Raw genomic sequence first — 13,237 nt, 5'->3', positions numbered from 1 at the left:
TAGGGTTTTCCCCCCCCCTGAGATGGAGTGGTCCTCAAAAATTAAGATTTCATGGAATAATCCTATTACCACATGTTTGATGCAATCTGGCAATAAAATGAAGTCAGTCACTTTACCTAATTTTGAGAATCAAATTGCGAGTGGAACATGAATCATTTTCGCATGTGAATTGTGATAACTTTTTGAGATGATTCCAGATCCCACTGCTTTCTATGGAAAAACTCAACAGGCTTCTATATTTTCGAGACCTTATACATATAGGTCCGATTAAAAACCTTGCAGTTTTTACAGCATTTTACAGGAAGAGAGAATTTCACTCCATTTATCCACATTACATATGAATTTGCACCAAATTGACAGGATTTGATTGCAAAAACATGACTGAATTTTTATTAGCTATGACAGCTTGCTTGCTTATTTATTTTAAAGTGATTTTATTAAAAATGTATGCATAACGACAAACAAACAAGCACACGAGACAGCAGTAACACAATGAGTCATGTGTTATGGATTACCAGCAATTTACTCGTGCATTTCGTGTTCATTCCGAAACAAGTCGGTAACAGGACACAGAGAGAAAGACAGGTGCTGCATGTGTGTTTAGACAAAAATGAAGCTACTGGAAAGTAAAACAGTAAATAAAAATCCTTGAGATGTCACAAATCTGTCTCACTCATTTCCCTCAATTTCCCCCGAACTACATAAGTGTTAAAGTACTGCATCCTAAACATATCACATATGCTGAACTTTGTGAACGTTCTCATGTACTGCTCATTTCTATGAGTTTAGAATTCACCATCTGAATTTTGCTTGTGCTTCTCAATTAAATATTTTGGACATGTAATATGTCATACATAATATTACATTGTCACGCATATGATAAAATACAATTTATACAAAAATAAGACAGAATTGCTGAACACACACGTGTGCAAACACACTGGTTCTCAGGTGATATACGATGATTTAAAAAAAAAGGGGGATACAGTGGTGCTTGAAAGTTTGTGAACCCTTTAGAATTTTCTATATTTCTGCATAAATAGGACCTAAAACAACATCAGATTTTCACACAAGTCCTAAAAGTAGATAAAGAGAACCCAGTTAAACAAATGAGACAAAAATATTATACTTGGTCATTTATTTATTGAGGAAAATGAGCCAATATTACATATCTGTGAGTGGCAAAAGTATGTGAACCTTTGCTTTCAGTATCTGGTGTAATCCCCTTGTGCAGCAATAACTGCAACTAAACGTTTCCAGTAACTGTTGATCACTCCTGCACACTGGCTTGGAATTTTAGCCCATTTCTCCGTACAGAACAGCTTCAACTCTGGGATGTTGGTGGGTTTCCTCACATGAACTGGTTGCTTCAGGTCCTTCCACAACATTTCAATTGGATTAAGGTCAGGACTTTGACTTGGCCATTCCAAAACATTAACTTTCTTCTTCTTTAACCATTCTTTGGTAAAACAACTTGTGTGCTTAGGGTCGTTGTCTTACTGCATGACCCACCTTCTCTTGAGATTCAGTTCATGGACAGATGTCCTGACAGTTTCCTTTAGAATTCGCTGGTATAATTCAGAATTCATTGCTCCATCAACGATGGCAAGCCGTCCTGGCCCAGATGCAGCAAAACAGGCCCAAACCATGATATTACCACCACCATGTTTCACAGATGGGATAAGGTTCTTATGCTGGAATGCAGTGTTTTTCCTTTCTCCAAACATAACGCTTTTCATTTAAACCAAAAAGTTCTATTTTGTTCTCATCCATCCACAAAACATTTTTCCCAATAGCCTTCTGGCTTGTTCATGTGATCTTTAGCAAACTGCAGACAAGCAACAATGTTCTTTTTGGAGAGCAGTGGCTTTCTCCTTGCAACCCTGCCATGCACACCATTGTTATTCAGTGTTCTCCTGATGGTGGACTCATGAGCATTAACATTAGCCAATGTGAAAGAGGCCTTCAGTCGCTTAGAAGTTACCCTGTGGTCCTTTGCGACTTCGCTGACTATTACACACCTTGCTCTTGGAGTGATCTTTGTTGGTTGACCACTCCTGGGGAGGGTAACAATGGTCTTGAATTTCCTCTATTTGTACACAATCTGACTGTGGATTGGTGGAGTACACTTCCACTAAGGGCCTCTGCATGCTCTTGCGACAAGGCTTTCGCAGATAGCTTTTTGCAGACAGTTGTAATTTATCGTTGAGCGGGGAGTAATAGGCGTGCGCGATGTTATTCACCGCCACAACGCAAGGGGACGCAAAGTCGCTAGGAGTAGTTGGTGGGTGTGGTTAGTGGAGTGTTTATCCTCCGGTTACTTATAATGACTAGAACTGGAGTCGTATAGATGTACGTACTTCCTCGATCAACCGCTCTTCGTGCTGCTCCATCTTCGCTCGTGTTTTTAAAAATGGCGGTCGTGAAAACAAACCAAACTGGGAAAGTAGGGAAGGTGAAGTGCGTGTACAGCGGATGTAGAGTGGACCAATCAGAGCCCTCTTGTCTGCGAGGCTTCTGCGGTGGTCACAATTTTTGGGAGGTGCGCGCAGAGCGTCTGCGAAGGTGGGGGGGCTACGCAGACGCCATCTGCGACGCCTGGGTTGTCAGCATAAATTGGCCTTAACGTGTTGTGAAGATCAGACTTTGATAGATCCCTGTTCTTTAAATAAAACAGGGTGCCCACTCACACCTGATTGTCATCCCACTGATTGAAAACACCTGACTAATTTCCCCTTCCAATTAACTGCTAATCCAAGAGGTTCACATACTTTTGCCACTCACATATGTAATACTGGATCATTTTCCTCAATAAATAAAAAACCAAGTATAATATTTTTGTTTCATTTGTTTAACTGGGTTCTCTTTATCTACTTTTAGGACTTGTGTGAAAATCTGATGTTTTAGGTCATATTTATGCAGAAATATAGAAAATTCTAAAGGGTTCACAAACGTTCAAGCACCACTGTATTTGTTAGTTGCACTGCTAGTAAATTTTATAGGTCTATAAAAGACAGGTGTAAAATTTACTGTCTCCAAAAATGGTCACAAATGCAACTAAACATCCACAGCCTGAAGCCCAGTTGCATTATCGTAGTTTAAGCCTATTTTGCTGTATGTGGCCCACGACATCTCATCACTGAAGAATAAAATTCTGAATTATATATTTCTCGAGAAAAATGTCAGGACATCCATCCATGAACTGAATCTCAAGAGATGATGTTACAAGAAAACAACACAAAGCATGCGACTTTTGATGCACTGTCCCCGGTGAACTATTTTAGAACTTTTTGATCACACCTCATGTGATCACCATATTATTGATATACTTCAATAAGCGTCAGGTGTAAAATACTAACTGAAACTATTTCTGCAGTACTATTTTCAACAAGATTTAAGCCTTAATTCAATTAAGGTTGTGGTGTTTAATCATCAAATCCAAATGTTGCACAAACCAGCAGGCCACTGCTAAATCACATGAAGAGTTAAGTCAATACAAATATTAAATGAATACAAAAACCAACTACCATATTAGTAGACAACTTTGTTGCATTTCATTTCACAAGTGGTCTCAAAGTTGACATATGTAGATAAGCAAGTTTGTTGGAAAGTACCTCCACAATGAAGCACCTTAATAAAGAATGGAAACTTAAAACGGTTTTCAAAAAATTACTTTCCTAAACAGTACTGAAAAGCCAAATAAATGACAAACTTCTAAACATATCAACTTATTGCCAACATGAGTTTAACTTTTTTTTTTAAGTCTAAAATATCATTAAAAAAAAAAAAAAAAAAACACACACACACACACACATGCGCGCCATCCTACTCACTTCATACTTTTCTTGCTTTTGTACACAACTGGTAAGAGACACTTTCTTGTATTATGTCACTGCAGAAGAGTTTACTGAAGCATCAAAAAGTTTACCAAAAAAAACCCAAAGAAAAACCCCTCGTTTTTTCATTCGCTGCGTTCTTTTGGCTCTCTGTATTGCATATGGATGTAGTCAAAAATATCCTTCTCACTGTCCACCAGTAAGGGCTCTCCAGGCACACCTACAACAGAACATGTGGGTGAAAACATTCACAAATTTGCTCACTTCAATATAATTGTTTGTTTATCCAATATCAAATCACTTTCAAAATGCCTAGGCTGAGAAAAAAGTCAAACTGAAAGAGGGGAAGCATCAGAACAGTTCAGAGAAGCAAAAAACAAAACCTGTCTTCACATGGTAGTCATTTGCAATCTCTCGTTCCATTTTTTTGAGTAAACAAACAGCAAATGAGGAGTTATTTCTTTCCTTATTTATATTTTCTTACCAGTGACTCCTAGGGGACGAAGAGTGTACTCATTAAGGGTGAAGCCTTTCTCAAGAGCATGGGTTCTCATATTCTTATTAAATATATCACTCCCAGTGAAGTAGAGCACACCACAATAATATTGATCCTTAGGAATAAGCCTGTAGATGTAAAATGTTATATGAGTGGACATCATTCATAAAAAGGGATAGAGCTTTAAAATGGTATTTACCCTTGCAACATACCACTAAAAAGAAACAAAGCAAGTACTATATTTAAAAAAAAATATATATATATATATATATATATATATATATATATATATATATATATATATATATATATATATATACACACACACACACACACACACACACACATATATACATACATACATACACACACACACACACACACAGGACATTCCAATGCATTTTCCTACTGCAGTTGCTCAAACAGCTAAGAATGATATAAATTAAAAAGTTACAGGTTGGAAAATGTTTATTTTAATAGAAAAATGTACAAAGCCCATTTCCAGAAAAGTTGGGATATTTTTCAAAATGGGAAAAAATAAATAAATTAAAAAAAATTTGTGAGGCTGGTTCATGTGAACCTTTAACTGATAAAAGTATAAAGAAAAAAATTACTAACCAAAAGTTTTACTAACAAATTTAAAGATTAACAAAACCCAAAAATAAACTCCTTTATACCGACAAATAATATCCATACAAAACATGTTCAAGTGCTCACTTGTTCATATTTTTAAGTGTATACAGTGTACAGATTTTATTTGAAAAGAAAAACAATGTCCCTGGGTGCTGCCATCTTACTCTCTTCGAGGTTCAAACATCGAGCTTATGTGAGAGAATCTGAGATTGTGATGTCACTTACACACTACACGATTTCCTGAGGCTAGTGGATCTACTAGACACGTTACTTTTTTTTTTTTTTTTTAATTGTTGTGAACAACCCTGAAGATGCCCGAGTCTCAAGCATTTGGATGTAAAAATAAGCCAATTCATGGCGTCAGAGAACACGCACGCACATAAACGTACCCAGTGTTTGGGAGCCTTTTGCTGCCTACTCGGTTGCCATGGCAAATGCCACTGTTCATAGTGAAGTCTGTTGATTCATATGCCAATTTAAAAAAGAATAAATTAATAATGATAAAAATCACATGGTTACAGAAAATGCCGGATTAGATTTTTAGAATTAGAAGCCTTTGTCACATTTACATTACAGCACAGTGAAATTCTCTCTCTGCCTTTAACTCCTCTGAAACAGTGAAAACATGCGCGCACACCGAGAGAGACAGCGGTGGCTCTCTGGGATTTTTTTTTTTTTAGAATTAGAAGCCATTATTTGATGGCTCCATGTTACGAAGGTTAATGGCATACTAGTGTGACGGTTACGTCACAGGCGCATATCTTATCAGTATAAATGGTTGCATGCATGTAAGCCTATTTTTAGCAATATCATAACTTTAAAAAAAGTTGATAAATTGCTGTTAACTTTTAATTTTAATTTAAAAAAGTGTGGAGGGCACATCAGGGCACTTGCCATGATCAGCATACTGCATTTATTTTTGGGTTTTGCTTGATTTTAAATCGTAAAAAATGTGGAACAGAGGCAAAATAAGACTGAAAAAGTTGTTAGGATATTCAAGTAACAGCATTTTGGTAGATTCCACAATAAGCACGTTAATTGATAACATGATTGGGTACAAAAGGAGCATGCACTCCTTTTGTCTACAGCAATCCTCCTTCAAGAAACACACACCACCAACAGCTCCCATCTGAAGGTCCCAGGATTTACCTTGGCCACACACAGTGATCTCTGTGGGATAGCCACCTTCGTCAAGAACTCTGCAAAATGGAAACTAATTGCAGCCTCCCCCCCAGACCACCACATGGAATGGGCAGCCACCCTAGTTGAAGGTGTGCATCATTAACATCTACAAGCCCCCTACAGCTTGGCTCAAGGGAGATACCATCCCTGCCTTTGACCCTTCTTGCCTTTACACTGGAGACTTCAACTGCCACAGTACTACCTGAAGATACACTTCATCCAACCCAGATGGTCTCGCCCTTGAAGACTGGGCCTCAGCTTCTGGTGTGCAACTCCTCTATGACCCCAAACAACCAGACAGCTTCCACTCAGGCAGATGGAACTCAATCTCAAACCCAGACATGGCCTTTGCAAACCTGAATTGTCCCTCACCCCACAGGATCATCCGGGAACCGTTTCCCAGATCACAACACAGGTCATCATTGATATTTCCAGTCAGTTCGATTGAACCAATCCCTACTAAACCAGTGAAAAGGTGAAATTTATGTAAAGCTAGATGGGACCAGTTCACCAACTTTGTTAATAAAGGCATTGACGGTCTACCTTCACTTACAACCTCTGACTTGGACCACACCTATTCAGCCCTCTGTAAACTCCTTACCAAGGCAGCTAAGAGCACCATCCCACGTGGGCATCATCATCACTATATCCCTACATGGGGCGAGGAGTGAGAGTCACACTATGATGACTTCCTGCATGCTGAATCAGGTGAAGAGGCAGCTGCTACAGCATTACTCCTCACAGACTATCTGGACAGAAAGTGCAAAGGGAGATGGGAAGAGACTGTCCAAAAAAAAAAAAAATTATATATATATATATATATATATATATATATATATATATATATATATATATATATATGAATGAATATGACTTCACCCACTCCAGCAAGCAGGCCTGGAAGACCTTTAACCACCTTACTGGCAGAAACCCCAAACCATCTAAATGCACAGTAACAGCTAACTCAATTGCTAAGCAGCTCCTTGCGAATGGTTGCTTCAAGAATGCAAACAAGGACCATACCCACACCATCAAACAAGAAACAACCAAGTTATGGCAAGCCCAGGGAGTTGATGGTCACCTGTCGACACCCTTCACAGCCGAAGAGCTTTCCGCTGCCATCAATCAACTTAAGAGTGGAAAGGCATAAGGACTTGACAACATCCCACCAGAGTTCCTACTACATTGTGCCCAAAGTGCCTGGACTGGCTTCAAGTTTTTTTTACTCCACTTGCCTCGTCCAACAGTCCATACCCAAGATCTGGCATAAGGCAACCATCGTCGCACTACCAAAACCAAACAAACCTACTGACAACCAAACAAATTACTGTCCTATTTCACTCCTCTGTGTCGCTTTCAAACTCCTTGAATGACTCCTTCTAGCCCGGCTGGAACCAAATCATTGATCCCCAATTCCCTGAAGAACAAGCAGCTTCCCAACGTGGATGCAACATGGTACACCAGGTTGTGAAGCTTACCAACGACATAGAAGCGGCGTTTGAAAAACACCAGAAAGTGGGAGTCACCTTAGTTGACCTGACCGCAGCTTATGACACCGTGTGGCACCAGGGTCTGATCCTGAAACTCCTCCAGACTATCCCAGATCGCAACCTCGTACAGTTCATCTCAAACATCCTTGCCAACCACAGCTTCATTTTAAAAGACAAATGACGGACAGTCCAGTCATCAACAATGGCTCAGAAACGGAGTTCCTCAAGGCTCAGAACTGGCCCCCATGCTATTTAACATTAGCAACCTACCCCAGACATCAAGGCAATATGGATACACAGAAGACCTCATACTCCTGTTTTCAGACAGTAGTTGGTCAAATGTGGAAGCTGCACTCACAAAGGACATGGCACTCATAGCAATCTATCTTGAATCATGGAGATGGAAGCTGAGCACAGCAAAAACCACCACCACAGTCTTCCACCTCAACACCAAGGGAGCCTGCCGTCAGCTCACAGCAAACCTCAATGAGACACCCCTACCCTACAATGTCACTCCAACATACCTTGGTGTCAAATTAGATAGGCAAATGCCATTCAAGCAACACCTCGAATCACTATGGGTTAAAGTGCCATCTAGGATCAACCTCCTTCACCACCTGGCAAGGTCATCATGGGGGGCCAATTCATCAACAATCCGCACAGGTGCCCTTGCCAGAGTCTACAGCTCCACGGAATATGCAGCCCCAGCTTGGTGTCGCAGTGCACATGCAAGAAAGCTGGATAGAACATGAAACGAGACCCTGAGAATCATCACAGGCTGCCTGCGTCCAACTCCATCCGAGCTCCTACCAGTGCTCCTGCAGCTCTTTGCAGAGAACATCTTACACACAGACTGGTCAACAAGGCTTCGAAAGATACCAATCACCCTCTTAACAACCTCATCCAGAACTCTCAACTGGACTGCCAACGCTTGTTCCCCACTATGCAGCAACCCTACATGGCACTAACTTCAACACCATAGACAAAATGGAGAACCTCCTGGCAGGAGACTACCCCACCCAATTCGCACTCTCCCCAAACACAACGTTACCACCAGGAGCTGACCTACCCCAAAGATCATGGGTCACCCTGAACCACCTACAAACCGGAGTCGGTTGGTTCAATGACAACACTGCTGGGGGCTGTGCCCATCAGCAGCCTGTGTCTGTGGACACGCCAACCAGACTGCCCACCACATAATTCATGAGTGCCCTACCCTCGGTCCACCTGAACACACAACCCTTAACCTCACCAACTCCAACATCGATACGGTGAGCTGGCTGCAACACCGGAGTCTAACTGCTTAGCCTCATACAAAAGAAGAAGAGGAGAAAGGTGCAAAAGCCAGTGTGTGTGAAAAGGTACCACTGATGCAGAGACATATATTGGGATTTTTAGAGAGACCTATTCATCAAGGCAGTGTCTCTTCTTGGGCAGTCCATGCTGAGTTCAGCAGGACAATGCCAGGCCTCACTCTGCACAGGCTACAACAGCATGGCTTTGTAGACACAGAGTGGGTGGGCTTGACTGGCCTGCTGCCCATCCAGAGCTGTCTCCCATTGAGAATGTATGGTGCATCATGAAGAGGAGACTCAGACAACGGCGACCACAGACTATTGAGGAGCTGAAGTCTTCCATCAAGCAAGAATGGACCGATATTCCAATTGCAGAACTAACCATTAGTATCCTCAGATCCTATACGATGAAAGTGTTATTAGAAGGAAAGGTTATGTAATAATGCCTCCATCCCAATTTCTTTGAGTGTGTTGCAGGCATCAAATTCCAACTTTGCTTATAGTCACAAAACACATTTAAAAGTTGGTCAGTAAAACTATCAGAAATATTTTCTTTGTATTTTTATGGGTTAAATAAAGGTTCACATGAATTAACAAATCACAGATTTTTGTTTTTATAGCATTTTGGGAAAATACCCCAACTTTTCTGGAAATGGGGTTAGTAAAATATACCGGACAGAAAAATGCTATTACAAGCTTCTTGCAAATGATCATTTTATTATGTTGAATGTGCGCCACTGCATACATTTATCTCATGACTGCACAATACACACTAAATATACTGCCAGGCCAAAATAAGCAAATACTTTAGAACCTTTGTTTGGATAACTACTGCAGTGATTAATATGTTTCAACTGGCAACAGTTCTTTTAACCCTAACTGATGCAGTGAGTAGTTTCTCATTTCTTAAACCACCATGTTGAAAGATGTATCCCTCGGTCGTGGAAAAGATGTTACTGTGTTTCAGAAGGGTCAAATTAGTGGCCTGTATCAAGCAAAAAAAAAAAAAAAACTAGAGAGATTGATGAAATTGGGTTAAGAACGGTCCGATGCATTATTAAAATCTGGAAACATACAGTGGTATCCAAAAGTTTGGGCACCCCTGGTCAAAATTGCTGTTACTGTGAACAGTTAAGCAAGTTGAAGATAAAATGATCGCCAAAAGGCATAAAGTTAAAGATGACTCATTCTCTTTATATTTAAAGCAAAACATTTTTTTATTTTCATCTTTTGCATTTTCAAAATGACAAAAAAGGAAAAGGGCCTGAAGCAAAAGTTTGGGCACCCTGCATGGTTAGTACCTAGTAACATCCCCTTTGGCAAGTATCACAGCTTGTAAACACTTTTTGTAGCCAGCTAATAATCTTTCAGTTCTTACCTGGGGGATTTTCACATTCGTCCTTGCAAAAGGCTTCCAGTTCTGCAAGTTTCTTGGGCTGTCTTGCATGCACTGCTCTTTTGAGATCTACCCACAGATTTTCAATGATGTTTAGGTTAGGGGACTGTGAGGGCCATGGCAAAACCTTCAGCTTGTGCCTCTTGAGGTATTCCATTGTAGATTTTGAGGTGTGTTTTGGATCATCGTCTTATTGTAGGACCCATTCTCTTTTTAACTTCAACTTTTTTACAGATGATGTGATGTTTGCTTCCAGAATTTGCTGGTATTTATTCGAATCCATGCTTCCCTCGACCAATGAAATGTGCCCTGTGCCACTGGCTGCAACACAACCCCAAAGCATGATCGATCCACACCCATGCTTCAGAGTTGGAGAGGTGTTCTCTTCCTGGAATTTGGCACCCTTTTTTCTCCAAACATACCTTTGCACATTGTGGCCAAAAAGTTCTATTTTGATTTCATCGGCCCACAGGACTTGTTTCCAAAACGCATCAGGCTTATTTAGATGTTCATTTGCAAACTTCAGATGCTGAATTTTGTGGCTAGGATGCAGGAAAGGTTTTCTTCTGATGACTCTTCCATGAAGGTCATATTTGTTCAGGCGTCGCTGCAAAGTGGAATGGTGCACCACCACTCCAGGGTATGCTAAATCTTTCTGAAGGTCTTTTGCAGTCAAACAGGGGTTTTTATTTGCCTTTCTAGCAATCCAATGAGCAGTTCTTTCAGAAAGTTTTCTTCATCTTCCAGACCTCACCTTGATCTCCACTGTTTCTGTTAACTGCCATTTCTTAATAACATTACAATCTGAAGAAACAGCTACCTGAAAACACTTTGCTATGTTCTTGTAGCCTTCTCCTGCTTTGTGAGCATCAATTATTTTATTATTCAGAATGCGAGGGAGTTGCTTAGAGGAGCCCATGGCTGTTGATTTTAGGGACAAGTTTGAGGAGTCAGAGAATTTATACAGCTTTGAAATCTGCATCATCTGACCTTTCCTAACAAAGAATTTGAACAAGCCACAGCTCAATAAGCTAATTAAGGTCTGGAACCTTGGTAAAAGTTACCTGAGAACTCAAATGTATTGGGGTGCCCAAACTTTCGCATGGTGTTCCTTTTCTTTTTTCACTCTCCAATTGTACAAAACAAAAATAAATACACAAATTTTGCAGAAAACGCTGAAAAGAAATGTGTCATCTTTACCTATGCCTTTTGGTGATCAGTTCATCTTCTGCTCACTTAACTATTCACAGTAACAGACATTTTCAGTAAGGGTGCCCAAACTTTTGCATGCCACTGTAGGTGATGAACCATTGACTTCATGGAAGAAATGTCTCATCTCATTATCTCTAGCCGCTTTATCCTGTTCTACAGGGTCGCAGGCAAGCTGGAGCCTATCCCAGCTGACTACGGGCGAAAGGCGGGGTACACCCTGGACAAGTCGCCAGGTCATCACAGGGCTGACACATAGACACAGACAACCATTCACACTCACATTCACACCTACGGTCAATTTAGAGTCGCCAGTTAACCTAACCTGCATGTCTTTGGACTGTGGGGGAAACCGGAGCACCCGGAGGAAACCCACGCGGACACGGGGAGAACATGCAAACTCCGCACAGAAAGGCGGACACGGGGCTCCGCACACGGGGCTCGAACCCGGACCTTCTTGCTGTGAGGCGACAGTGCTAACCACTACACCACCGTGCCGCCCCTGGAAGAAATGTGGTTGAGAAAAAAAAAATAAAATCTTGACTGACCATGATTAGAGATTACAAACGCTTTGTGAAATCAATTTTTTTTAATAAAAAAGTGTAAATCACATTTGTTTAATAATGAAATTAAGAGCATTTCTACATGCACCATGTGATGACAAATCACAGGATTGGGATTAAACAGATGTGTTGCCATAAGAAAAATCACTTTTTATTGAGGCTAATAGGAAGAAAGGACTTCAATTTGCTAGGGAGCATAAAGATTGAACTCCGGCGCAATGGGAAAAGGTCATGTGGTTTGATGAGCCCAAATTTACCCTATTCCAGAAGGATGTGCATATCAGGGTAAGAAGGGAAGCGCATGAAGTGATGCACACATGTATAGGGGCCACTGCACAAGCCTTTGGAGGCAATGTTCTGATCTGGGGTTGCTTCAGTTGATCAGGTCTAGACTCAGCAACATTGTGGCAATAAAACATAAGCAGCTGATTACATGAATGACCAGGTTATCCCATCAATGGGGTTATTCCTTCCCTGATGGCACAGATATTTTAGGATGACAATGCCAGGATTCATTGGCCTCAAATTGTGAAAGAGTGGTTTAGGGAACGTGAGGAACCATTTTCACACATGAATTGGCCACCACAGAGTCCTGACTAACCCCGCTGAAAGTCTTTAGAATGTGCTGGAAAAGGCATTAGGATGTACTGAGTGGCTTGACTCTCCTGTCATCAATACAAGATCTTAGCCAAAAAAAAAAAAAGAACGCAACTCTGGATGGAAATAAATGTTGTAATGTTGCACAAGGTTGCTGTACATCATAAACAAAACTAAAAGGGAGTCCTATTAGTGTGTGCAATTTTTTGGGGGGGACCAGGCAGCGTAGTATACCTAAATAGCAAGCAAACCCACCAATAGTGACACCTTTGTTAATAAGATAGTATACAGTATTACAGAAGTGACATAGATAAAAAAGTACCAGGTGAAAGTGCAAAGCCTCTCAAAAGCAGCTCTCTTTTTTGACTATTATTTACATTTTTCCAAGCTGTATTTTTTTTGAAGCCAGAGAGCTTCCTATTCCTGAGATTTCCACCAAGAGAACACATTAGGTCTATGTTGACTTTTTGGTGCTTCGACCCTTAAATAAATAAATAAATAAATAAAAAGATTGATTTCCACCACTGGGTTGTGATTTCC

General features: G+C 40.6%; 1 protein-coding gene across 1 annotated transcript in view; it reads right to left on the bottom strand.

The window, feature by feature from the left end:
• Positions 1-1,111: 1,111 nt before the first annotated feature.
• The window catches only part of polb (polymerase (DNA directed), beta), a 48,456-nt gene continuing 36,330 nt past the window's right edge, over positions 1,112-13,237 (bottom strand). The window contains exons 13-14 of the mRNA XM_060931754.1: positions 4,321-4,460; positions 1,112-4,056 (exon numbers count right to left, since the gene is read on the bottom strand). Of these exons, the coding sequence (XP_060787737.1) occupies positions 3,962-4,056; positions 4,321-4,460 (235 nt within the window). The 3' untranslated portion in view covers positions 1,112-3,961. The remainder of the gene's footprint in view (positions 4,057-4,320; positions 4,461-13,237) is intronic.

The sequence above is a fragment of the Neoarius graeffei genome, chromosome 10, assembly GCF_027579695.1.
Source record: "Neoarius graeffei isolate fNeoGra1 chromosome 10, fNeoGra1.pri, whole genome shotgun sequence".
NCBI classification, from domain to species: Eukaryota; Metazoa; Chordata; class Actinopteri; order Siluriformes; family Ariidae; genus Neoarius; species Neoarius graeffei.
Note: the sequence above shows the minus strand (reverse complement) of the source record. Positions and strands in the feature narration are given on the sequence as shown.